The sequence below is a fragment of the Lethenteron reissneri genome, chromosome 1 (assembly GCF_015708825.2).
Source record: "Lethenteron reissneri isolate LAM-NWPU_2019-01 chromosome 1, ASM1570882v1, whole genome shotgun sequence".
In the NCBI taxonomy this organism is placed as follows: Eukaryota; Metazoa; Chordata; class Hyperoartia; order Petromyzontiformes; family Petromyzontidae; genus Lethenteron; species Lethenteron reissneri.
This window is the reverse complement of record NC_083779.1, coordinates 4,972,915-5,000,030: the sequence shown is the minus strand read 5'-3', so window position 1 is coordinate 5,000,030 and position 27,116 is coordinate 4,972,915. Positions and strand designations below refer to the sequence as shown.

The 27,116-nt window shown below is 57.4% G+C and overlaps 1 protein-coding gene and 1 long non-coding RNA gene across 2 annotated transcripts in view; one reads left to right on the top strand and one right to left on the bottom strand.

Annotated features, from left to right (window-relative positions):
* On the top strand, positions 1-26,375 carry LOC133344749 (E3 ubiquitin-protein ligase Trim36-like). The gene is given in 14 exon segments (XM_061554908.1): positions 1-322; positions 2,906-3,206; positions 12,911-13,087; positions 14,504-14,682; positions 15,187-15,333; positions 16,316-16,411; positions 17,689-17,942; positions 18,571-18,695; positions 19,975-20,325; positions 20,729-21,152; positions 21,871-21,919; positions 21,921-22,004; positions 22,006-22,218; positions 22,221-26,375. Coding segments are annotated over 14 exon segments (2,811 nt in total). The 5' UTR covers positions 1-208; the 3' UTR covers positions 22,518-26,375.
* LOC133361321 (uncharacterized) overlaps positions 1-27,116 on the bottom strand; it is a 329,555-nt gene that overhangs the window by 300,306 nt on the left and 2,133 nt on the right. The gene's annotated exons all lie outside the window — the stretch shown is intronic.

Below are 27,116 nucleotides of genomic sequence, written 5' to 3'. Positions count from 1 at the left end.
CCACACACACCACACACACACACCACCACACACACACCACACACACCACACACACACACCACACACACCACACACACACCACACACACACACCACACACAGCACACCACTCACACCACACACACACACCACACACACCCCGCAAGACCTGCAGGACCTGATTTTGACGCTATTGCTGCTGCTTCGTCGTCGTCAGCGGCAGCAGCAGCATGTCGGGTTCTGAGGCTGCAGGCGAGTTGGTGGAGGAGGTGGAGGAGGATTGGTTCGGAGGAGATTTGGATTCAGGGGCGCACGAGGCGCTTCTGGAGCGGTCAGAGATACAGGTGAGGAAGGGGAGGGGGGCACTCACCCCCCCCCCCCCCCAGTCGACGCGTGTTGAACGTGGGGGCAACGTTTGCAATGTTGTTGGAACCATTGCCCCAACGTTGGCCCGACGTTAAACCAACGTTGGCCTAACGTTGGGGCAACGTTGGCCCGACATTAAACCAACGTTGGCCTAACGTTGGGGAAACGTTGGCCCGACGTTAAACCAACGTTGGCCTAACGTTGGGGAAACGTTGGCCTAACGTAGCCCCAACGTTGGCCCGACGTTAAACCAACGTTAGCCTAACGTTGGGGCAACGTTGGCCTAACGTTGCCCCAACGTTGCCCCGACGTTAAACCAACGTTGGCCTAGCGTCGGGGCCAACATTAGTCTAACGTTCGATGTTGACTGGGTGGGGTGGGAGGTGCCTGGTGCTTGGTGTTACCCTCGGTGTTGGGTCCCTCGTCCCGTGTTGCTTCTCCCCGTCTGTGTCACTGGCCCCAGGCTGCCACCGTGGGTCCCCTGGTGCCTTGGCACCGACGATGCCGGGGCTCTACCATGGGATTTGCGAACTAGCTGTGGGAGAGGATTCATCTTCTTGGTTCTTTCGGTAAAGTCACGTAGAAGGGAAGTAATAAAATAATAAAAATAAAACATAATAAATTTTATTATGTTGAATTTTAATAATTTTATTACTTAAAACATAATACATTTTATTATGTTTTATTTTTATTATTTTATTACTTCCCTTCTACGTGACTTTACCGAAAGAACCAAGAAGATGAATCCCTGCAGTCACGAAAGCTTTAAATCGAAATGTGGGAGAGGATCTTGACTTAAAAGCTTTCGTGACCGCAGGAAATCATATTCTGTGGGTCTTTCGGTAAAGTCACGGAGATCGGTTCAAATTCTTTAATTTTTATTGATTTGAACCGATCTACGTGACTTTACCGAAGGAATCAAAAAAATATTTGACTGTGGGAGCTCTGGGTTTCGCACGTCCACGGGTTTAGATCCCTCGTTCTGGGGGTTCCTGAGCTCTTAATGTCTGGGGTTTTTTTTTTCTATGGCCTCGGATTTTGAGTCCCCAGTCATTCTGATTTTGTGATTCTGTGTTTCTTGACTCAAGCCAGCTTCCGTGGTCTTAGATCGGCTGCCTTACGTCTCTGGATCTGTGTCTCTGGTTCTTGGGCCTGCCCAGTTAATCATGCAACGTGGGCCCAACATGGGTCCAACCTTCCACGTTGACCGGGGGTGGGGATCTGGGTGCCCGGGACGCGAGTTACGTTACTGCACGGCCCCGACAATTGCAAACAAACAAACAAAACAATGTAGCTTGGGCGACGAATTTTCGCTTTTACGATTCTACCGCGGGATTTGCGCAGAGGGCCGCATTGCCTCGATGCTCTCCCGTCACGTGCCCGTGCTGTGTTGCCGTTCTGTTGGTTTGTTGGACTTCTTTCGCACCGCCGCACGTAGCCAAACCGTACTCATCAGAGGTACGGGAACGCCCGTGTGTGCGTGTGTGTGCGCGCACGTGTGTGTCTGTCATTTGGTTTCTGTGTGTGTAGAGGGGGGAGCGGTGGTGTAGGGGTTAGCGCGCTGCGCTACGAACCCGGCGACCCGGGTTCGATTCTCGCTCACGGACAATACCCAGTGACGATGATCTGAACCGGTCCTGGGCCTCCCCTAGGTCGACTCAGCCTCCAATGAGTACCTGGTGCTGTGTGTAAACATCGCCAAAGGCGGTGGGGCGTGGTGTTGGCCACCCACCCCCTCGTGTGCCGTTCCGGCCTTCATAGGTGCTCGCTAACAGCACTTGCCCAACAGTCTGTGAAGGCTATACGGGGGGTCTTTGTCTTTGTGTAATTTGACTTCTGTGTGTGGGGAGGGGGGGGGTAGCGGTTCGCGCTCTGCGCCAAGAAACCTGGCGACCCGGGTTCGATTCTCGCTCACGGACAACACCCAGTGACGATGATCTGAACCGGTCCTGGGCCTCCCTTAGGTCGACTCGGCCTCAAATGAGTACCTGGTGCTCTGTGTAAACATCGCCTGCTGGGGAGACAAAGGGCGGTCGGGCGTGGTCCTGGGAACCCACCCCCTCGTGTGCCGTGCCGGCCTATTAAGGCTACACGGGGTATATTTGTCCTTACACTCTTAGTTTTTTCGGTAAAGTCACGTAGGTAAAAAATGAAATTAATAAAAATAAAATATTAATTTTAATTTCATTTTTTCCTACGTGACTTTATGAATCCTTGCAGTCACGAAAGCTTCAACTCTTTGTCCTTGTCTTCTGTGTGGTTGTGCGTCTAGTTGTGTTTCTAGTTTAGCTTTTGTGTGTTTGCGTGTGTAGTTGCGTTGGCACACTTTTGTGATGCATGGTTGTGGTTGTTTGAGGGCTGGTTGTTGGAGTGGTCATCATTAAAACATTTTCGAATGATATAATCAACTATCATAACGAGTCCAGAATCAACACCTACTCCACATCTCCTCCACGCCGTCACCCCTCCGCGTCCCCCTCCACGTGGCTCTCCATCCTCTCTCTGCACCCCCCCCACCACCTCCTACCGCACCCCTCGGCCCACCACCCACCACCCGCCAGGTCCCCATGAAGAACCTGGAGCGCGAACTGATGTGCCCGGTGTGCGAGGAGCTCTTCACGCACCCCATCATCCTGCCGTGCCAGCACAGCGTGTGCCACCGCTGCGCCAAGGAGCTCCTCTGCCCTCGCGAGTGGTCCTCCTCCTCCTCCACCACCTCGCCGTGGGTCCCGCCGGCGCCGCACGAGGCCTCCACCGAGCCGGCGTCCCCCAGCGCGTCGCCCGTGCCGAGCCCGCGCCGCCGCAGCCTCCGCGGCGGGGGCTCCCCCAGCGTCGAGCGGCTGGAGAAGGTGCTACGTGCCGGTGAGCCGTGCGCCGGCGCTGTCGTCGTCGCTGTCGTCTCGTCCCCCCCCCGCCCCGAGCCCCCCCTCCCGCCGCGGTGGTTTTCCCGGCTCGCTGGCGGAACCGTGAGGAGGTGGCGATGGCGGGCGGCCTCAGCGTGGCTCAGCGGCGGGGCGGTCCGCGAGTTGGTTCGCGATCTCACGCCCTCGGAGTTGACTCGAGCCGTCCTTCCGCGGTCGGTGAAACGAGTGCCGCTTTGATTATTGGTTTTTTTACCCTTCTATCTGACAACAAAACTGACACCTTTTTTACAAGGAGTCATGTTTGCATAGACCACAATACCTGCAGTCATAATGCAAAAAAAACCATAACTCTGATAATGTATGCACTGTCCTTGAAGTTGATTGGTCCACACCCTAGACAGCTTTCCTTAGAGCCTAGTCTCACATGGTGTTGGACCAGATGACGCCAAAAGGCGCACAACTCAAAGACAATGCACCATCAGAGTATGAGAGCTCGGGGTAAGCATTTACACCGTTGGTACCCTCATTTGCCAGTAAAAAATATGATAATTTATTTTTTTCCCTTTTATCTGGCAACAAAACTGACACCTTTCTTTTTACAAGGAGTCATGTTTGCATAGACCACAATACCTGCAGTCATAATGAAAACAAAAAACATAACTCTGATAATGTATGCACTGTTCTTTATTATCAGAGTTATGTTTTTTGTTTGCATTATGACTGCAAGTATTGTGGTCTATGCAAACATGACTCCTTGTAAAAAGGTGTCAGTTTTGTTGCCAGATAGAAGGGTATAAAAACAATTATCATATTTTTTACTGGCAAATGAGGTTCCAATGGAGAGTGCCGCTTTGCGGGGGAAAGTTAACGGGGTTTTTTTTCTTTCCCGTCCTAGCGACACGCGACGGGACAGAGAGCCAGGCCGTTGTTTTTTCTTTATTTCTTCCCCCCTCCCAACTATTTTCGTGCAATTGCCTCGAGCTGTCCCCATGATGACAAGAATGTGAAGTCGTGCTCGCACGAGTTGGATTCCCTCTGCACACCGCCGCTCCGCCAAGACGCTGTACCACCGTTGGATTGAAGGCCCGGCCACGCACGTGTCGATCACGTGGGGCTAAGGAACCGTAATTCACCATGCTGATCAGTGCAAGTCGGTGAAGGGTTTGTGGTGGGGGTGGGGGGGAATTTAAGGCGGGGTTGGGGGGGGTCCTAGATTGCCCACTGGATATTAGAACCACTGACATGGCTCCCCCCCCCCCAAGACATTTCGATGGTGGGGGGTTGGTTTGACCGCAAGTCAGGGCAGATTGGTGCAGTGGGGACCCGAGGTCACCGGTTGTGACGTGGGTTGCCACCCGTATCAGCGTGCCACCACTTGCAGGGCCGTTAGAACATTTCTTGCCTGGGTGCGATCCCATTCTCTGCGTGCCCAGTCAGGTTTTGGCCTCTGACGCATTTTGAAATTGGTTTACATTCTCAAAATGCAATCTACTTCTGCTTGCGTTGGCTGTCAGAGGTCTGCGTCCCAGCCACTTTAGCTTCCGACCCATCGACCGATCCACCCACCCACCCACCACCTCGTCACCATCTCGTTCAATCGGCCCTCTCGCTCCCACATTCTAGCCAGCGCCAGGGACGGCCCTCGGCTATCAGCGCATCGGCACGCGATGATCCGGTGACTGCATCGATCGATTGCTCGGCTAAAATTATATTAAAAAAAAAAATGTAATCTCACGGTCACCGAATCCTTCGCGATTTATATAACACCAACTTGTTTGGCCTGGTGGAATTCATGCGCATGCGATGTTCTTTTGGCTGACATGACAAAGAAGCCAGAGCACAACGATGCAGACCAGGCGGCGGCACGGCACGGCACGGCACGGCGTGCCGTGAGCCGTGGGGAGGGCAGCGGCGTCGTGCCGGTAGAAGCCTCCGGTGAGAAGGGAAATGACAGAACAGCTGACACATTGGCAGTGGCAGACGCCGCCGGGTGGATGGTTAACATGGATGGATTGCGAGAGGATGGGATATTCTTAGGTTTTTTAGGTAAAGTCACGTAGGTATAAATTAAAATTAAAATTCGGAGGGGAGCCGGGCCAGGGGCCATCCATCTAGCAGTGGAGCGACCCTGCTTGGTGATTCGTATGTGGCACATTAGGAATGGATCATGTGCAACACGTACACCCCTTGAAAAATCGTACGCTTGCGGCATCGAGGCAGTAAAAAAAAAATAGTTGAGTTTTTATTTTTTAATTTGCAACACCAACGGGACCAACGCGGTGGCGGCGGCGGCGGCTGCTGCATCGTGAGAATTCCTCGACGACGCTTGCAACGCTCCGTTCGCCCTCGCTTTGCCACACCCTCGCAGGAGGTAACGGTCTGGCTCGTTCTGGGAGGCAGCCTCGCGCGCGAGCGGCGTACAGTGCCGCGCAGCGAATGGTCGAAGTTTGTGTCGTTGCGGTGGGTGGGAGGGCGGAGAGGAGCGGGGCGGGAGCGCGCGCACGCGCCTCTGTCGATTCGCTCTCGTGGGGGGGCCGCGCGGCGGTCGTGCGTCAGGGCATCTGCGCCACCTGTTGTGGTGGCTTCACGTCGGGGTCCTCGCCCCACCGTCCCATCCCCCCCGCCAACCACAAGCTCACGGCGGCTGAGTCGCTCTCCTCCCAGGGCAAAACGAAATCCGCAAACCGTAACGAATGCGGATTCTACGCAAACGCCGTTTGTGCCCGTGCAGAGGGTTTGGGATAAATGTCTATTCTATTTTTTTTCTTCTTGGTTCTTTCGGTAAAGTCACGTAGAAGGGAAGTAATAAAATAATAAAAATAAAACATAATAAAACAATTCTCACGACGTTTCGGCCACAATGCAATCAGCCGTCCTCAGGTGAAAACCAGGTCCGTCGAGAGAATTGTTTTATTTTTATTATTTTATTACTTCCCTTCTACGTGACTTTACCGAAAGAACCAAGAAGATGAATCCCTGCAGTCACGAAAGCTTTAAATCGAAATTGTCTATTCTATTGTATTTTGGATTCGTACAGAATCCTTTCCAGGGCGCTGGCTCTCGGCCAGATGTGCGCGGGATCACTGCGTTTACCGGGACATGCCCTTTGGAGTGATTTCCACGAGGCCAGCGACCCTAAGGCCAGATGGTGGTGGTGCAGCAGAGGTCGCAAACGGGTTTTGATTCCTTACCCGTACACCGTACCCGGCCGCACCAGGGTCGCAAATGGGTACCCGTACCCGGCCAGGTACGGGTAGCCGTTCCCTACCCGTACCCTACCCGAAATGAGTGACAAACGGCTACTCACCAGTGACTCACGGCCTACCCGTACCCGGCCGCACCAGGGTCGCAAACGGGTACCCGTACCCGTACCTGGCCGGGTACGGGTAGCCGGGTACGGGTATCGGGTACCCGGTTGCGACCTCTGTGGTGCAGGGAAGGAGGGGGGGCGGTTGAGGTGCTGTCAGGAGCAACACCCCTCGAAAGTGGCGCTGTCTTCGGCAGCCGGACAGAGACCGGCAGGGGTCGAGGAGCGCCGGCGTCACCCGCGGTGCCGTCTCGACCGTGAATCGTGGCCGAGTCTGGACGGGGCAAGTAGTGACTTCCAGCCACAGCAAGAGGTGTCCTGTGGCGTGCGATGCGCCGGCTGTGGGAAACGTCTTCTGGTTGTCGACCCGGGCGAGCCGGACTGATTGATAATAATCAAGCGCCTTTGTTTCGCGCGTTAACCGCCTGTCACCGGTTGTTTTTCCACCCCCTTCCGCAGCGGTTTTGTTGAGAAAACTGACTCCGAAGAAATCAGGTAAACCGTACCTGCACGTCTCTCTTCCTCGAGGCAGACGACGTCCCCCCTACCTCGTCGTCAGAAGTTTGTTTTTCTTTCTACCCCCCCCCCCTCGGGGATGGGTGGGGGGGGTAAATGGAAACAAAATCTTCTAAAAGCTTCAGCGCATCAAGCCGTGCGCTCTGGTCCCACCTGGGAGTGTGTTTCTCGTCCGACGCAGCGCCGTTGGCTACAATCGGAGTGCGATCGTAATACACCGCATCGCGCGGCGCATTCGGATGCGCTTCTGCGGCCGTCTGGAACGACGCTGTTCCTTCCGATATTAGGAAGCCCACTGGGGAGCTATGATGCACTTTTACTGCATCGAGATTGTCCTTCCCCCGCGCCTCCGATTAGCACGGTTGGCTACGTACGGTGCGAAAGAAGTTCAACGTACCGTACATACAGACGTACATACACGGGGGATTCGTAGTGAGATCGTAACACCCACTCGCGTAAGATCTGTCGCTCGGGAGTTGCGTCCTCACTGCCACCGTCTCTAGCCGGTGGCCCTGCCAGGGAGACGGGGACCAGCACCCGCCTGGCACCCGGCCTGACGGGTGCTGGACCGGAGAGATTCGCCATGAGTCTGCCAACGCCGAGTCCCGTAAAAACCCCCCCCGACGCCGTTACGGTTCAATCTTGACTTGAAGCTGTCGTGACTGCAGGAATCCATACTCTATCCCACCTGAGGACGGTCGTTTGGGTGGCGATCGAAACGTCGTGATCTATCATTATTATTATTTTTTTCTACGTGACTTTACCGAGAGAACCAAAGAGTATTCTTAGATTTTTTCGGTAAAGTCACGTAGGTAAAAAAATCCAAGTTAATAAAAGTAAAATAAAATTAAAATCACCTGAAGACGGAAGCTTGTGTTGCCTCCGGAACGTCGTGATTTTTTTTTTTACTTTTATTAATTTAGATTTTTTTTACCTACGTGACTTTACCGAAAAAACCTAAGAATATGAATACTTGCAGTCACGAAAGCTTCAAATCTAGAACCAAAGAGTATGCCGCTACGGTAGTTTGTAGCACGTCCCGCACTCTGGCCCCGTGCATCCTAAATTTACAACTCGAGATGTCAATTTATAAAGCCGCTAAATGTGACTTCCCCCATCTGAGGACGCTGCGCAAATAGGGGCGGAGTGATTCTTTTTAAAGGATTTGCTTCTCCGTTGACTTTATTCGGGGGATTCTAATCGCAGGCGTCGTTCGGCCCGCTGCGTGTCGACGCTCCCCCCTCCTCGTGCCGGCAGCTCCCGGGCGAGCTCTCGGCAGCGCCCGGCGCGAAACGTCGGACACCGTGCCGAAACGACACCGCTGTCGCGACCCCCGACAACTCCGCGGAGATCCGCACAGCGCGGCAAAGAAGACCTGACCACGGCCGTAGGGAGGGGGCCGTTTATAAACGCGAGGCAGGCACAGCGCTGCTCTACTCCCGGCACTGCTTGCTGCGGATAGGGAAACACACTCCCAGGCACAATTACAGGCCAGTCTTCCTCTACGGCTGCAGCTTGCAGCGCGCTGCCTTGCCCTGCTGCTGCCTGCGTGGTTTCAGGTGTCGGGAGGCTGTCTCTTCTTCTCTCGCGCTCTGTTGTTGTTGATGCGCGGAGCCTCTGTCGCTCCCGTGGGTTGGCTCATAATGGCCATGTGGGTGAAATGCGTGTTCGTGTGTTGCAGCTGGAAACTTGCAAGGTGTTTCCCCTCCCCCCCCCCCCCACGCCGTGTTTTGCTGATGTGCGTATGCCGTGTGTGTGTGCATGTGAATTATTGTTATTTTGCGTGTATGTATTGTTATGGGGAGCGGTAGCGTAGCGGTTAGCGCTACGCTGCGCTCCGACCCCGGCGGGCCGAGTTCGATTCCCGCTCACGGTCAAAACCAGTGACGATTATCTGAGCCGGTCCTGGGCCTCCCCTAGGTCGACTCAGCCTCCAATGACTACCTGGTGCGGTGTGTAAACATCCCCACCAGAGGAGACAAAGGCATGGTGCTGGCCACCCGTCCCTACGTGCACCGTTCCGGCCTTCATAGGTGCTACTCGCACTTTCCCCAACAGTCTGTTAAACTATACGGGGTGGGGGGGGGATCTTTGTGTATGTGTAGTGACTCACTTCTGAGACAGGGATCATTCAAGCACCTTCTTTATTCTCCACGTCAGGGGAACTACATGCCAGTCACCCTACGTGCGCACACGCTTGTCACGCATCCGTCTCTTCTGACGGCACGACCTAGCCAGTACAGTCGGCAGGCTGTCGAGCTAGCGGCGTCGAACGTGCTCAAGACTGCGGCGACGAAGGTGACGAACAGCGGCACGGCGAGGGGCTATCCACTTCCAGCGACAGCCCCGAGCTCTCGCCCCGGGCCCCCTTTTATCCTCCCGGCGTGTCCTCGCTCCGCCCTCGCCACGCCCCCTTTCTGGAACCTACTCGCAGGTTCCCGGGCTTCCAGATGAACCCCTTCCTGAGCTTCTCTTTCGATCTCCTAATCCCCCCCCCCCATATCTCCTCCCTCTGCTGACGTGTGTACTGTCCTCTGCTGTCAGTACTACTTTTCCATCAGCAGCCAGCGTTATTACACACCACATGTATTGCGTGGATAATTATGCGTGGATATAAATAATGTACATTAGTGATTCAATACTGTGAATCACTAATCAAAGGTCGCCCGGTGACTAAAAGCTCACAGCGCTGAAGCCAGCACAGCCGAGAGCCTGGGTTTGAATCTGGGTTTCAGCCGCGTCTGGTACAAGCCGGTTCCAGCCCGACCACCAGTGACTACGCACCACAAAAAATTGGCACCGCACTTAATTATTATACATTGACGCTCGGAGATTTTTTATAAATGAAGGAGCAGATCAGTTTCTCCGCCGTAACGACGAACATCACTCCCCTTAATAGTCGGAACCGGCTGGAAAGTGCTGCGTCGTTACTCCGTGGGCTCAGAGGACTCTAAAATCGATCTCGGAGGTAGCTCTGTGCTATCCGCTTCCAAATGGGTTCTGCGTTCCGTGCCGCCGCCGATAGACCACAATCTGGATAACGGTTCTCGACGTGGTCTGGGGGAGGAGCGGGCGGGGGGCGGGGGGTTACATGTCCGACGTGTCCAGCAATATCTAAAGAGTCCGCTGCTTTCACAAGTCTTAAAAAAAAAAGCTTGCTTTTTAGTTTTTCTGCCGAGTCAGCTCAGAGGGAGATTTCGGGCCAAATCGATCGCCGCATGCTGCTGGCTCCCGCGGGGGGGGGGGGGGGGGCGGGGGGGGGGGTGGGGGGGAGCTTTCGGATTGCCGTACCCACGGGCGCCGCCGTCAATCGGAGCTATCGTGGCCTATCGCGGCCCGCTCTCCCCCGTCGTGAATCTTGACAACGATGGCCCCCATTGTAACATCTCCCTCCGCAGGCAAAGCTTGCGAGCGCTCAGCCCGGCACGACACACGAGCGAGGGGGCGGTGCGTGGCCAGCACCTCGCCCTGGCCGCCTTTGTCTCCCCCCACAGCTGATGTTTTACCTCGCCGCGCCAGCTGGTCGTTTAAGGTTGAGTCGACGTAGGGGATGGCCACCGATTGTTGGCCGTGGTCGGGAAATCGAACTCGAGGCGCCGGGTTCGTGGTGCAGCGCGCTGATCTCTACACCACTGCGCCTTACACACGCACAAAGACAAAGGTACCCTGTGTAGCCTTAACAAACTGTTAGGCGCTCACTAACACCACTTGCCCCATGAAAGCCGGAACGGCACACGAGGGGGTGGGTGGCCAACACCACGCCCGGCCATCTTTGTCTCCCCAGCGGCGATGTTTACACTCCACACCAAGGTACTCGTTTGAGGGGGCGGGGGTGGGCCGACCTCGTGGAGGACCGGTACTAGATGATCGTCTCTGGAGTTAGCCGTGAGCGGGAATCGAACTCGGGTCACCGGGTCCGTAGCGCGGCGCGCTAAACCGCTACACCACCGCTCCCGCGCAGCCCTGACAAACGCGTACAACTCGTGCACAAACTATTCGCCCTCGCACGGAGAGACACTCGCTCGGCCTCCGCACAGACACGCGCGGGCTGCGTGAGCTGGCGTGAATGTGCTGAGATGATTAAAGCACAAAGGCTCGATTGTCTCTTAGTGGGGGGGGGGGGGGGGGCGTGGGGGGGTTGGTGGGAGCTCCCCCGGGTTTGCTTTATAAGCGCAAGCGCTTGCATACCTGAACCTCTTCCACGCTAATTCGCACCGAGTCCCAACAAGCCCCCGCTCATGACAACACAATCAACGCCACTGTCACTCGCTCGTTACTGTTGGCCTCAAATCCTGTTACAGGGTACAGCGTGTGTGTCTATTTGTGTGTGTGTGTGTGTGCCTATTTGTGTGCACGTCTGTGTGTGTGTTTCTGTTTGTGTGTGTGTGCCTGTTTGTGTGCACGTCTGTGTGTGTGTTTCTGTTTGTGTGTATGTGTGCCTATTTGTGTGTATGTGTGCCTATTTGTGTACATGTCTGTGTGTGTGTTTCTGTTTGTGTGTGCCGTGGGGAGCGATCGTGTTTGTAGCGGTTAGCGCGCTGCGCTACGAACTCCGCTCAAGGCCACCATCGCTGACGATTTGCTGAACCGGTCCTGGGCCTCCCCTAGGTCGACTCGGCCTCACATGAGAACTGTACCTGGTGCGCTGTGTAAACATCGCCACTGGGGACACAAATGTGGTCAGACGTGGTGCCGACCACCCAGCCCCTCGTGTGCCGTGCCGGCCTTCAGAGGTGCTCGCTCACGGCACTGCCCCAAAAATCTGTGAAGGCTACACTGGGGGAACTCTGTGTGTTTCTGTACGTGTGGTGTGTGTGTGTGCGTGTGGTGTGTGTGTGTGCTTGTGGTGTGTGTGTGTGCTTGTGGTGTGTGTGTGTGCGTGTGGTGTGTGCGTGTGGTGTGTGTGTGCGTGTGGTGTGTGTGTGTGCGTGTGGTGTGTGTGTGTGCGTGTGGTGTGTGTGTGTGCGTATGTGGTGTGTGTGTGTACGTGTGGTGTGTGTGCGTGCGCGTATTAACACGATCGGAATGGATGACGCGAGCAGGTCGAGAGGCCCCGCCGAGTGGGAGCTCCGTGTCTCCTGCGGGAATGTGTGTGAGCGTCCGTGCGTGGGCGGCGTGTGTGTGTGAGCGTCCGTGCGTGGGTTGTGTGTGGGTGGCGTGCGTGGTCTAGCGTCCTCCGCTCCTCCTCGCTGCTGATCCACACGTCCGGAGGCTGCGAACCGTCCGACTGTCACGTCGCGACCCCCTCTCCCCCACCCCACCCCGACCGATGATCATCGTCATTATCGTCGTCAACCTCTCGCGAACCTGCGACACAATATATCCGTACGGCACCTGGAATTGATTTAACCTCTCCATCCACCTCGGTGGTCGGTCATCCTCGAAGAGGCGGTTCCATTCCTTGGCTGCCACTCGGTTTTTTTTTTACCTGCCTTCCCTTTTCCCTCGGCCATCGGCGATCGATCGTCCCTTCTGGCGAACTGCGGCGCCCCCCGAACCACGGCTCGCTCGCTCTCCTCTAGCGGTGTCTCCGACACGGCCGGTGGGAACGTTCGACGACGACGACGACGATGACAAAATACGGGTGGATGCACTTTTTTGTTTACCTAGGAATACATCACAGAGTTCTCTGCCACTTTCTCCAGGGAGGGCACCGCTCCACCGCGATGTTTTGGCCGATCCCGTGTTGAGTTTCTTGAGCGATGAGCGTTTGGCGTCGCGTGGCAGGAAAACCCCGAAAAACCAAGCCGGAGAAAACCCCCCAGCACTCACGCCAGGAGATAACAACACTCGACGGATCACCCACAGATGGGCGAATAATTTAAACGAACAAAATTAACGCTCCCCATACCGCCGCCCCCCGCCCACCGTCTACCCAGAATCCCTTGTGAACCTGACGGCTGCCCCGCTGCGCCCCGCCCGCCCGGGCCCCCGCGGGGGCTGCTCGTTCCCGTGCCCGGCCTGCGACTGCGACGTCGACCTGGGGCCCAAAGGCATCGCCGGCCTCTTCCGCAACTTCACGCTGGAGACCATCGTGGAGCGATTCCGACAGGCGGGTTGTCCAACAGGGGCGGGGGGGTGGGGGGTGGGGGGGTGTTGGGGGGCGGGGTGTGGGGGTTAGTGGGGGGGGGGGCGGTAGTGCGCCTACGCGTCGGCGAAGTCGAACGACGTCAATTAAAGTCAATACAAGTCGATAAATGTCTATCGACGTCAAACAAAGTCATCGACGTCGATCAAAGTCGACTTCGATCGATGTTAATTAAAGTTCGATCAAAGTCTATCGCCGTCAATCAAAGTCTATCAAAGTCATCGACGTTGATGCGCACAAGGAAAAGCAGCTGCGCGCCGTCTTTCGTAAATCGGTTGTTGAAGAACATTTTACGGGACATTATTTGCTGAGTGTTGCGAATGGGGAAGTGAAATGAAACGATGGAATGAGAGAATAACAACAACAAGAGGGGACTGTTGCAATTAGGTCAAGAATGGGCCTCGGTGTCTCGCTTATCGGGCTGTGCAGCGTGCTGTCCGCCTGCCATTTCGCTCCCCCAAGTTTCCGAATGAATTGAGTTCCTGACGGAGCTCTCGGTGCGTGGATCGAAACGCCGGACATCGTGGGAGAGCTGCACAGCGGTGCGGGCGCCCTTGTCCCCCCCCTCCCCCCGTGTCGCCCCTCCACCCATGTCGCCCCCCCCCCCCCCCCGTGTCGCCCCCCCCATGTCGCCCCCCCCGTGTTGCCCCCCCCCATGTCCCCTCCCCCCCGTGTCACCCCCCCCCGTGTTGCCCCCCCCCCTATGTCACCCCCGCCATGTCACCCTCCCCGTGCCCCCAGAGCGCTGGGGCACAGCCTGCACCATCCCAGCTGCGTTGTTGGCAAGGGGCGTTTGTTTCATTGCACGCCCCTTTCCTCTGCTGTCACCACCACTGGCACCTCCACCATGACCACCACCATCACCATCATCATCACCACCACCACCACCGTGAACACCGCCACCATTGCCTTACGTCACCTTCACTACCGCCACCTTCACTGCCACCTCCACCACCACCACCACCGTCGCCTTCACTTCCTCCACCGCCACCATTGCCTACGTCACCTTCACTGCCACCTCCACCACCGTCGCCTTCACTTCCTCCACCGCCACCCCCCCGCCACCGCCACCACCACCACCGCCACCCACCGCCACCCACCGCCACCACCACCACCCACCGCCACCCACCACCACTTCCTCCACCACCACCACCACCGCCACCACCGCCACCCACCGCCACCACCGCCACCCACCGCCACCACCACCACCACCGCCGCCACCACCACCCACCGCCACCACCACCACCACCCACCGCCACCCACCACCACTTCCTCCACCGCCACCACCACCACCGCCACCCCCCGCCACCACCACCACCACCACCACCACCGCCACCCACCGCCGCCACCACCGCCACCCCCCGCCGCCACCACCTACAGGCAGCCAGGGCCGCGACAGCCGTGATGTGCGACCTGTGCTACCCTCCGCCGACCGAGGCCACCAAGAGCTGCCTGGACTGCCGCAAGAGCTACTGCAACGAGTGCTTCAAGGTGCACCACCCGTGGAACACGCCCAAGGCCACGCACGAGTACATCGGCCCCACCAAAAACTTCCGGCCCAAGGTGGGGACGGGGCGCGCGGGCGCGAGGGCGGCTCGTCAGGCACCCCCCCCCCCGACTCCCCCCCCCTCTCCACCCACCCACCCCCCCCCTCTCCACCACCCCCCTCTCCACCATCCCCCCCCACATCGGCAGGATACGGACACGACGAAGCGACCGCGTGGGGGGGGGGGGTCGTGCGTTGTGATCGTGACGTCGCTCCGCCCCCCCCCCACGTGCTTGAGCTAGATCCACACCCACCCCCCGCCCCGAACCTTCTCTACGTTCTTAGAATGCTTAGAATGTTTCGCTTGTTACGTTTACCCGGCTCTGAAAGCGCGCTACATTTGGTCCGACTTGTGTAGATTTGCTTGAGCCTGGGGGGGGTGGGGGGGACCCCCTTGACCAGCAACTCGGGGCCCTCGGCTCTTTGCTCAGTTCCCTTGTGGCCTGAGAAGCCTCGCGCCACCGCTTCCCTGCTTACCCCCCGTGCCCCCCACACTCCCCGTGCCCCCCACACCCCCGTAGGTGCTGATGTGCCCGGAGCACGAGGCAGAGAAGGTGAACATGTACTGCGAGGTTTGCCGCCGCCCCGTGTGCCACCTGTGCAAGCTCGCCGGCATTCACGCGAACCACAAGGTCACCAACATCAACAGCGCCTACAAGGCGCTCAAGGTGGGCACGTGACGACGACGATGACGACGCGGAGGGGACCGCCGCCATCGTCGTCGTTGTTGCGGTCGTTGCGATGATCGATGTCGCGGTCGTCGCGACAGTCGTTACGATCGTCGTGGTCGTCGCGGTCGTCACGACGTTCGTCATCGCAGTTGTCATAACAGTCATCGTCGAGGTCATCTTCACGATCATCTTAGCGGTGGTCATGACGATTGTCGTCGTCGTAGTCGTCGTCGTGATCGTCACGACGATCGTCGTTGCAATCGTTGTCACCGTCATCGTCCCGCTCGTTGTCTTCACGTTCATCGTCGGCCTCGCCACGAGCTTCGGCACGATTCTTACAATTGTCGCGATCGTTGGGGTCGTCATTGTAATATTCACGATTGTTGTCGTCACGATGGTGACCGTTGTCACCACCGTCGTTGTCGTCATCATCCTCGTCGTGTCGGTCATCGACTTGAGTCGTCGTCAACGTCATCACAGTCATTTTCATCGTCAATGTCGTCATCGTCATAGTCGTGAACATCTTCTTGGCTGCTGTAAATGTCCACGTGATGAGGCCACTTCGTTGAGCTATCATTTGTGAAAGCCAGGTCGCTTCTGAATACGTCACAGCTCAAGTGGGCCTTGTCTGGTAGTAAAAAAAATAATAATCAAGTTTTAGTTTTTATCGTTTAGTTTATTTCTGATACTCACGCGATGCGCAGTGCCACGTGGCAGGGTCTGCACGGTCGTAGCCACCTCGCTAAATCTTCATAATAAGGTAAACCCACTAAATCTAATTTCATAAAAAGGTGACCCTCCGCTAAATCTAATTTCGTAAAAAGGTGACCCCACCAAATCGAATTCGCATCAAGCACATTGTTACGGCTTAAACTTCACATCTTATCCTGTGGCATCACCTCTAACCCCCCTCCCCCACCCCTCCCTCCCTCCCTCCCGCTGCTGCTTCTTCTCGTCTCTCCCTCGTCGGCGCTGCCAGGAGAAATTGGCCAAGAGCATCAACCTGCTGGTGAGCAAGGAGGACCAGGTGAAGGAGCAGCTGGGAGTCATCGAGACTCTGATCAAGGACACGGAGGTGCGATGCTTTGCTTATCGATCGGCGTCCCAGACCCCCCCCCCCCGCTCCCCCACCCGCCCATCCGTCGTCGGGGTCATGCGGCCGTCCGAGCGGCGGACCACGCGCGGTGGTGAAGAAGTTTAAGCGAACGTACGCGCGTGCGTCCGTGCGTCATCTCGTCCGTCTGTCCTTGTTCTATTCCTGTGTCCGGTCCATTGTGCCCATCCACGTGTTTGTCATTCCACCTCTGTGGCTGTCCTCAACTGCATGTCCTCCCGCCATTATTTGTTCGTCTGTCTCATTTGGCCGTGGGTCCCACGTTCTGTCGCCTGCATCCTTCCCCCCCCCCCCCGTCATTCCACTTTGCACTCTTCCTCCACTCACCCTTCCGTCTGTCTATTCCTTCGTCCGTGTGAACTCTTCTTCCGTCTCTGCATTTGTCTCAGCCCAGCTGTTACCCCGTGACACCTGGGTCTGTCCCGTCACCGCGTGCCAGTGGGCCGTGGACACTTGGCGTGGCTTGAAGGTGTACCTAGCCTGGTTTACAAGCACTGTGGTGGTGTCACCATCACTTCGTGGCAAATGGCGGCGGTTGTTGTTGACTGCATCTGTGTGTACGTGTGTCTGTCAGCGGTGGTGTAGCGGTTAGTGCGCCGCGCTGCGAACCCGGCGACCCGAGTTGGATTTCCACTGACGGCCAACACCCAGTGACGATTATCTGAACCGGTCCCCCCTAGGTCGACTTAGTCTCAAATGAGTACAGGGTGCAGTGTGTAAAAACATCGCCACTGGGGAGACAAAGGTGGTGCTGGTCACCCACCCCCTCGAGTGCCGTGCCGGCCTTCGTAGGTGCTCGCTAACAGCACTTGCCCCTACAGTCTGTTAAGGCTACACGGGGCATCTTTGTCCTTGTCTTCTGTCTGGTTGTGTTTATAGTTGTTAAGGCTATACGAAGGATCTTTGTCTTCATCAGTCCTTCAGCGTGTCCGCGCGTCCACTGGCATGTGCGTGCATCTGTCCACATAACATCCGCGCGTCCACGCATGCGTCCGTCCGTCCGCGTGTCCGTCCGCGTGTCCGTCCGCGTGTCCATCCGTGTGTCTGTCCGTCCATCCGTTCCGCGTGTCCGTCCGCGTGTCCGTCCACGTGTCCGTCCGTCCGCCTGTTCCGCGTGTCCGTCCACGTGTCCGTCCGTCCGTTCCGCGTGTCCGTCCGCGTGTCCGTCCGCGTGTCCGTCCACGTGTCCGTCCGCATGTCCGTCTGCATGTCCGTCTGTCCGTCCCGTGTGCGTGCAGACGGGCGGCGATCTCGCGGCGCGCAGCGTCACGGAGGCCTTCGGGGGCCTGGAGGAGGCGGTGAGGGCGCGGCGCGCGGCCATGTCGCACCGCCTGGAGGGCTGCCGCGACGACGTCGCGTGCCGGCTGCATGCGCAGCACTCCGAGTGCGAGCAGCTGCTGCAGAGCTCGGGGCTCGTGGGCCTCGCCCGCGAGTTCCTCAAGGAGAGCGACCCCTCCTGCTTCATGCAGACCGCCAAGCTGCTGCACAGCAGGTAGACGCGGCGGCGACACGCGCGCGTACACGCACACGTACACACGCGCGCGCGTACACACACCCAAGCACACACGCGTATACGCACACGCGTACACGCACATGCGCACACATGCACACACGTACACACACGTACACGCACACATACACGTGCTCGTACACACGTACACACGTACACATAGTACACATAGAACACATGTACACGTAGTACACACACACGCACGCACACACACGTGCTCGTACACACGTACTCATAGTACACATAGTACACACGTACACATAGTACACATAGTACACACGTACACAGTACACACGTACACACACACGCAAACACGTACACACGCACGCACGCACACACACGATCCTCGCTCGCGGCCAACATCGGTGACGAAGATACCTGAACCGGTCCTGGGCCTCCCATCGGGTTCACTCGGCTTGAAATGAGCACCTGGTGAAGCCTGTAAACATCACCAATGGGGAGACAAAGACGGCCGGGTGCGGTGCTGTCCTGCCCCCACCCACTTCCGCGTGCGCGCCGTCCCGGCCTTCATCGGTGTTCGCTGACAGCACTTGCCCCCGACGTTCTGTTGGAGGCTACACGGGGCACCTTTGTCTTTGTGATCCCGCAGGATCATGAGGGCGACGGATCGCTTCAAGTCGTTTGAGGCGGATGTGGTGGACGCGTCATTCTCGGGGTTCACGGTGGACGTGGCTCGGGAACAAGCCTTGCTGGGCTCCCTCGACTTCCTCAAGGGTGAGGGCCCACCAACGCCACCACCGCCACCACCACCACAGCTGCCGCCACCACCACCGCCACAGCCACCACCGCCACCGCCGCCGCCACCACCACCACCGCCACCACCGCCGCCACCACCACCACAGCCACCACAGCCACCACCACCACAACCACCATCACCGCGACCGCCACCACCACCACCACCACAGCCACCACCGCCGCCGCCACCACCACCACAGCCACCACCGCCGCCACCACCACAGCCACTGCCACCTCCACTACCCTCACCACAGGGACCACCACCACAACAACAACCGCCATTCGCTACTTTGTGGCGGTGACGTCACCACGGCGCTTGCGCCAGGCTGGGTGTACTTGAAGGCCACGTGAAGTGTCGACCGCCTGCCGGTAGCGGGCGATGTTCGCTCTGCGGCGGATTCCCCCAGCGACCGATCGATTTCGTGAGTAGATTCACCAAATGTGGACCGCCACGCCGGCACACGACGGCAACCGCCGCACCTCGAGAACATCGCGTGGCAACGTCCAACCGTGGACCACGCTGCGGCTCGTCCACGCGGCCGAGCCGCACTGCAGATGCGTGTCTAACCCCGACTGGCCCGCGATACGACGCGGCCCGGCGATTGGCGGCGATGCGGCAGTCGCGTTGGCAAACCACCCCTCCCTCCCCCCCAGCCCCCCCCTCCCTCCCAGCCCCCCGACCGCGTAGACGTTCGAGCGCTACCCCCCTCGTGTATGCTCTGGGTTTTCTCCGGGCTCCCCCCGGTTTCCTTGCCCTCCCTGCACCCGAAGCGCCGAGCGCTCGCCCCAAAGTGGAACTGGCCAGACATCCCCAACGTAGCGGGAGGATTTAAACGGCGGTGCCAATGAACCGGCGATGGTAACGATGAACCGGTGATGGTAACGATGAACCGGCAGTGCCAATGAACCGGCGATGGTAACGATGAACCGGCAGTGCCAATGAACCGGCGATGGTAACGATGAACCGGCGATGGTAACGATGAACCGGCGATGGTAACGATGAACTGGCAGTGCCAATGAACCGGCGATGGTAACGATGAACCGGCGATGGTAACGATGAACCGGCAGTGCCAATGAACCGGCGATGGTAACGATGAGCCGGCGTTGACGATGAACCAGCGGTGACGAACCAGTGGTGATGATCAACCGGCAACGGTGATGATGAATCGGCGATTTTGACGGTGAACCGCCGGTGAGGATTTAAACGGCGGTGACAGTGAAGTGGTGACGGTGAACCCCCCCGCGGTTTGTGTTCCAGCCCCGGAGACGCCGGTGCTGGACCCGAGCCGCAGCGCCATTTACAAGGACGCCCAGGTGAGCTGGTCTCTCCCCGAGGGCTCCGCTCCTGCCGATCGGTTCCAGCTCGAGTTCCGGCCCCCTCCGCGGCGCCGCCCGTCGCCCGTCCCGGACCGCGGCACCCCGGATCCGGCTAGCGGAGATGACGTCGACGACCCGGAGTGGAGCCGCGTGGACGGGATCCGGAGCACGAGCCACGTGGTGACGGGAGTCCAGCCCGGCGTGGACCTCACGGTCCGAGTCCGGGCCGTCAACGCAGCCGGAGCGAGCGCGTTCAGCGCGGAGATGACGATGGCGGCGCCGCCGGCGCAAGGTAGGCGGGCGCCTGCGCGCGCTGGCACGCACGTCGCGTGCACGTTGGCACGCGTACTAACAAGAATAAGAATCGTGGCAATCTCTGCGTTTCAAGTGCCGCTTGCTTAAATGTCAAGGTGCCTGGCATCAAATCCTCATCTCGGTCACTCGAAGGGCTGTCCCCTGCGCGGCGCAAAGTGATTCGGCACCGGCCTGTGAGTGGGCGTGAGCCTGCAAGTCGGGGACGGCTGCCACACCGGTGGCGCCCGCCTCGGCTAGACCGCGGCGAGGCTTGGGGACGGCTGAGATGGGACGCGACGGTGGGGGGGGTGAAGGGGGGTTTGACGGCGCTTGGAAACGCCGAGGTCTTTGAGCGAGCGGCGCTGTGTTGCCGCGACTCTCCCTCGTCTCCCTCGTCCCAGTCTTCAGCTTCCTGCTGGACGACGACTGCGGCTACGAGCGCGAGCGGCTCGTCCTCTCCCCGCGCCGCGCCAGCGTCGACAGCGTCGTCGGGCTGCCCGCTCTGCTCGCGTCCGAGGGGCTTGCCGGGGGCAGCGCCGGCAGCAGTAGCGCCGGCGACAACGACGACCCGCACCGCTGCCACGGGGACGGCGTCAACGGCGCCGCCGGCACCGCCGGCCCGCTGGCGCCGCTGTCGTTCATCGCCGGGGACGCGGCCGTGAGAGGCGGGCGCCACTTCTGGGTGGTGCGCGTGTGGCCTAGCAGCTTCCTGGTGCGCGTCGGGGTGGCGGCGCCGGAGGCTCTGCGGTGCTGGTTGCGTCGTGCCGTCACCGGCGGCGGCAAAGGCAGCGCCGGCGGCAAGGACGCGGCCGCGCGGGGGGAAGGGCGTTCGGTGAGCGGCGCTAACGCTCGTGGGTGGTCCCCGCAAACATCGCAGGCCATCTGCGCCACGTGTCACGGTCTTTTACTTAAAAAAAAAAATCTATTTCGTCAAAAATGACCCAACAAAAATTACTCCTAATTGGAAAACGCACCGCGATCATCGCCTTCCCCCCGACCCTACCGGCAGGCTCATGCCAATTGCCGGTTCCGTGCAGGACAGCTGCCATAAGGGGCATTCCCCTAGGCAATACAGCATCACCTTAGCCCCAAAGAGAATTCTGATCGGTGGCTGTATTGTCTTTCAGAGCTTATGGCTGTCAGCTGGTGAATGTACGCACGTACACCTCTCACCGTGTAGATGCATGCGTAGGCCGTGTGTCCCGGGCTGTCCCACACGAGTTTAAAGCTTCGTTGGGTGAGAGCCATGATGATGATGACGATTAACAGGAAGTTATACGTATGTTTGTTGAACTTCTTTCGCACCATGCACGATGACGATCAGGACATGGGCGATGACAATTACGGGATGACGATGTTGCTCAGAATGATGATGATGATGATGACGATGATTATCAAGATAATGATGACGGCGATCCTGAACATGAGGATTATCACAATGATGATGATAATGATGCTGATATTTGATTTGATGAAGACAATGACGATCAGCACAACGGCGATGACGACGATGACGACGATTCTGCCACTGCCCCCCCGCCGCCCGCAGGCACAAGCCGGACAGCCCCTCCTCGGCCGCCCCCTCGGCCGCCCCCCTCGGCCGCCCCCTCCTGCGCCTTCGTCTCCGTGGGCATGGGTCAGGTGGTGGCCCCCAGCTGGGCCCAGCTGCCCGCGCCCCCCCCCCTCCTCTCCCGCCAAGGGCACGACCCGGGCGGCACCGCAGGCGCCGGCGTCGGCGTCGCCGCAGCACCGCCAGCAGCAGCAGCAGCCGCAGCAGCAGCCGGCGCCACGCGCCACCTCCGCCCGCTCCCAGCGAGCCGCGAAGCCCCTCGTTCGTTCCGCCTCCGCGCCCAAGTCGGCGCCGGGGACGCCGCGACGCGCTGCGGCCTCCGGGGGCGGAACGCGCGCGTGTCGGCGCTGCCGGCGCGCCTCGGCGTGTGCCTGGACCACGGCGCCGGGACGGTGGCGTTCTACGACGCCGACGGCGGCGGCGCGACCCGGCTCTGCGAGATGCCGGTCGACTGCTCGGGCCCCGTGTTCCCCGTGTTCGCGTTTCTGGGCGGCGGCGGGCTGGAGCTGGAGGTGGCCGACGGCGGGGGCTGCGCCGACGGTACCGGTGGAGCCGGCGGCGTCGGCAAGAGGGGAGCCGCGCCGCCGCTGTCGGCACGGCCGGGCGTGAACGGTGTCTGACTGCAGCCGCGCGGGAAATTAATTTTGGGCCTGTTAAAAAAAAAAAACATCTGTGGGTCTCATGTAAGTCTATGAGTGTCTATATGAGGCTGTGGGTCTCTATGTGAGTCTATGGATCTCCATGTGAGTCTATGGGTCTTTATGTGAGTCTGTGGGTCGTTATGTTAGTCTGTGGGTCTCTATGTGAGACTGTGGGTCTCGGTGCATCTGTGGGTCTCCGTGTGAGTCTGTGGGTCTCTGTGTGAGTCTGTGGGTCTCTGTGTGAGTCTGTGGGTCTCTATGTGATTATCTTGGTCTCCACGTGAGTCTGTGGGTCTCCGTGTGAGCCTGGGGCTTGCGTGGGTGAGAGACGGGTGTGTCTTGTTGTGGTCGTTATTATTTTTTTTGTTTAGTTTGCTTATTTTTTCTGATCGAACAAAGCCCTCGCTCTGAATCGGGGCCTTTGCTTGAAACATCAGCCGAGTGGAGGGAATATTTTTTTTACTTTCTCTAAGTTGGTGGAAATGGCGAACGCGGTGAGTGATGGGTGGTCCACCGCCACCGCCGAAGGTGCTGCTAAAAAAACGACCTTTTCGCCCTGCGAGAAATCCCCACCACCTTAATTTCATCTCGTAACTTTTTTTTGTCTCTCTCTCTCTCCCCTCCCACGTGTTATGTCCGTCGACGCCGGCGCGCTCGGCGAATCACAAAAAAACGGCACCCTCGTCGTATCTCTCGGTGCAGCCGATTGCGGTTGACAGCGGGCGACGCGGCCGGCCCGTCTTCGCGACGCCGCCGCGGCGATATGCCCATATCCGTGGCGACAGTCGGTGCCCGCTTGTGCCGGGAGTGGGGTGGTGGGGGAGGTTTGCCACCCCCGGAGTGACGACCAACGCCAAACTCCGGAAGGATCGACCTCAAACCTCAAACCCGTGCCTCGTCCAGCTCGCGGAAACAAAAGTCCCAGGTCGAGAGCGGCCGAGCGGAGCTATGCAAAACGCGCAAATCGTGCCATCAGCCGAGACTCCGAAGTTGCGTCGAACAGTGCTAACCGTCTATCACTGAGCATCAGGTAGCCGCGCCTCTTGCCGTGTTCTCGTGCCCCTGCGTTCTAATGCCCCCCCCCCCAAAAAAATTACTTTATTACGAGATTTTTCCCTTGAGGTGTTTAGTTGTGTGTTCTCACAACAACACCCCCTACTACTGCTGCTGCCTAATAATAACAACAATAATAATCAGCACCGCGATGGTGATTCTGACGTCTTGAAAATGTGCATGCAAATGAACACGTAATTACAGAGCGCAAAAGCAATATTCAGCTAAACTTTAAAGATTGCACTGCGAAAAAAAGGAAAGGCACTAACAATATTGCTGCTGCTGATGCTGCTGCTGACGCTACTACTACGGGTCGGGATTTGGGGGCACGTGTCTTTATCTCGTGTCTTTGTCCTTGTGTCTAACACCGTGTCTAACACCGTGTCTAACACCGTGTCTAAGCTCATATACGAATGTGTGTCGGTGCGCGCGAGATCAATCAGCTAAGTAGTGGCGGAGGGGGGGTGGGGGTGGTGGCGCAGTGGTTAGCACGCTGCGCTATGAAGCCAGCAACCAGAGTTCGATTCCCGCTCACGACCAATAACAGCGGCGATTCATTGGAACCGCTCCTGGGTCCCCCCGAAGTGAACACCTGCTGCGGTGTGCAAACATCAGCACTGGGGAGACAAAGGCGGCCGTGCATGATGTTGGCCACCCACCCACCCCCTTGTCGCGCTCTGTCGACCTTCGTAGGTGCTACTCGCTAATAGCACTTTGCCCCAACAGTCCTTGCAAAGGCTCTACGGGGGATCTTTGTGTGTGTGTGTTTGCGTAATAGTTGAACGGCATAAAGGAAACCAGGCGCTGTGTGGTGCCTTTTTGTCTGAAGTGCGGGGACTCTCGTCCCTAGCGACCACCCCCCCCCCCCCTGCGCTCGGTTGCCCAGGGATTGCGTATCACAGATTAGCCAAAGAGAAATTAGACTCCGTTCCCCCCCCCCCCCCCCCCCCAGTAACATTCGTTCGCGCCGATGTTAAATCGTAGACACTGAACCTCGGTGAATGTCGTGAATCGTTGAGGCTGCTTCTCACAGCCCCCCCCTCCCCCCCGGATTACAGCACGGTTTGCCCGCGTACGGCGCAAAATAATTGTCAACGCGCGCGTACTTCACGGCTCTCCTGCTACCTTGCACTTGGCGTTCACGCGGAAGCCTCGTGCCGGGCGTTCGTCACGACCTCAGGAGTCGTCGGCACGCGCGTAAAGCCGCCGGTGAACGGCGGTCACCCCGGCATGGACGACAGCGGCGTCACTTTCTAAACGTTTCCCTGCGTAGGTCGCCCGCCTCCCCCCCCATCAGAATGAGCCGAAATGGGATGGGAAATGTGATGGTGCCAGATCATGGGCTGCTTGGGTGCGATGGGACGCACAGGCAAAACCTGAAGGCGATCCTCGTTGTGGGCTCTGAAAATGTTGTTATCTGACAACTGCTCTGGAGGAAGAGGCGGAGGAGGAGGGCTGCCACCCTAAATTCTGGATGTTTTCACCAATTACGGACTTTCAGTTTCTTCATCGAGGATATTAATGGGAGGCATTCTTTCGGGGCGGGCGCAGGCGGGGGGGGGGGGGTCTGTGGCTTCTGTCGTAATTAAAGGTTCATTAATTAAGTGCGCTCTCAAGCGACGCCAGTGACGACCGCCTTATGAATTGTAGTCGTGGCTTGGGGTAGGCGCAGGTGCCCGTCGTGCCTTCTTGCCAGTCCCGTGCGTGTCCGCGCTCGCCGCCGCACGCGATCGCTCGGTGGCGATAACCGCACGTGACGTTCGTTCGCGGGTTTTTTTGCGACGTGTAACTTATTGTGTGCTTCAACCTCCCCCCCGCCTCTTCGTGCCAGGTCTCTCTCGCGTTGCAATGCCGGGGGTCTGCGATGTCACCGGCAGGGTCGAGGCTTTCGCCGATTCCAAATGTGCGCAATGCACATTTGGATGTTCTTCCCAGGAAGAAGCGGTGGGTGGGTTTCGTGGGTTGGGCGGAAATCAGTCCGGCGGCTCGTGTCTTTGTGGCTTTTTTAAAGCCGCGCCACCCTTTTTAGATTGCGCAAGCCTTCTTCGTCCGTGCACTTTATCGCTGCGCGTTGTGCTAACCGAGTGTTCGTTTACCCCGACTTGCGTTTAATGCTTCAACCACGTGCTCGGTGCGCGGATCCGGATCGGTGCGACCACAAATCCACTCCAGGTTTTAACCAACGCGGGGGGAGGGGGGGGCGACTGAAGGCCACCCCGGATTAGAATCCGGTCAACTTTATCGTTAAACTTTTTTTTGCATTCCCCCCCTACACGGTTCGCGCCTTTAGCTGAAAAACCCGGAACGGAGTGGGTCACCCCCCCCCCCCCCCCCCCGCACCGACCTGGAGCCACGAGCAGGATGCTGGACTTTAAAATAATAAAGAGCGTGCTTCAAAAAAATGTTAACACTTATATGGGACTGTCGTTTTTATTGGAAAAATAACGGATAATAAATACACTGTAGCATGATAACAAATGTATGTTAATAGCTTCAAAAGTCAAAACAGTCTTCACTTGTTCGCCATCGTTGTCAACGCGTTGCCTGGAATCTTCTACAGGTGGTCTCCATAGCCCGAAGGCGGCACATTTCTCGTGGTATTGTTGCAAATTCTCGGAAGTGTTAACATTTTTTGAAGCATCCTGTATATTTAAAACGGATGTCGCTGCCGACGCGTAAATTAGCCAGAGTTGTTCTCTGTTTGTGACGAGTGTTGTGGTGGTGGTGGTCGTGGTGGTGGCCGTTGTAACGCGTTACAGAGTCCTCTTCAATAAAAGTGATTGAGTTCTGTGTTTCTGAGTGGCCCCCCCCCTCTCTCCTCTCTTGAATTCAACTCCTTCATGCAAACCACAAGGCTGTGATCATTAACCCACCGAAAGTAATCGAGATAATTTGCCTGCCATAAAGTTCCACGTGATAAGTCGACACTTTGTTGAGCCATCATTAGTGGCGAGGACGTTTTTGAAAAATTAACCAGTAAAAACAAAGTTTTTCACTATAAATCCTTTATATGCGTGGCATCGGTTTTATTTTATTATTCATTTCAGTTTTTCTTGAGTAAGAGTTTCATTTTTATCACATTGGTATTTTAAATTAAATATGAAATTTATTTTTTCCGAAAAGTGGAAAAGTTTGGAATTTCTTTTCACGAAAATAAATTGTCACGCACAACGAGTCTGTGTGCAAAATGTCAGCTCGATTTGATCACGGGAAGTGGATTAAAAACGACCGAAAGATTTGCACGGTCGTAAGCGCGCAAGCAAGCAAGCAAGTGAACTTAATATAAAGGATTTAAAAAATGAAACTCATAGCTCAGTGGACCTTACCTTGAAAAAAAAATAGTTTGAGGTTTTTTTTGTGCGTGATTTGCTTACCCGCTCCTACGCTTTGCACTCATATCGTGTTTGTTGTTGCAACTTTCTAATCCTACCCGACTGGACATATGTGTTCTAGATTTGAAGCTTTCGTGACTGCAAGGAATCATAGTCTTAGGTGTTTTCGGTAAAGTCACGTAGGTAAAAATAA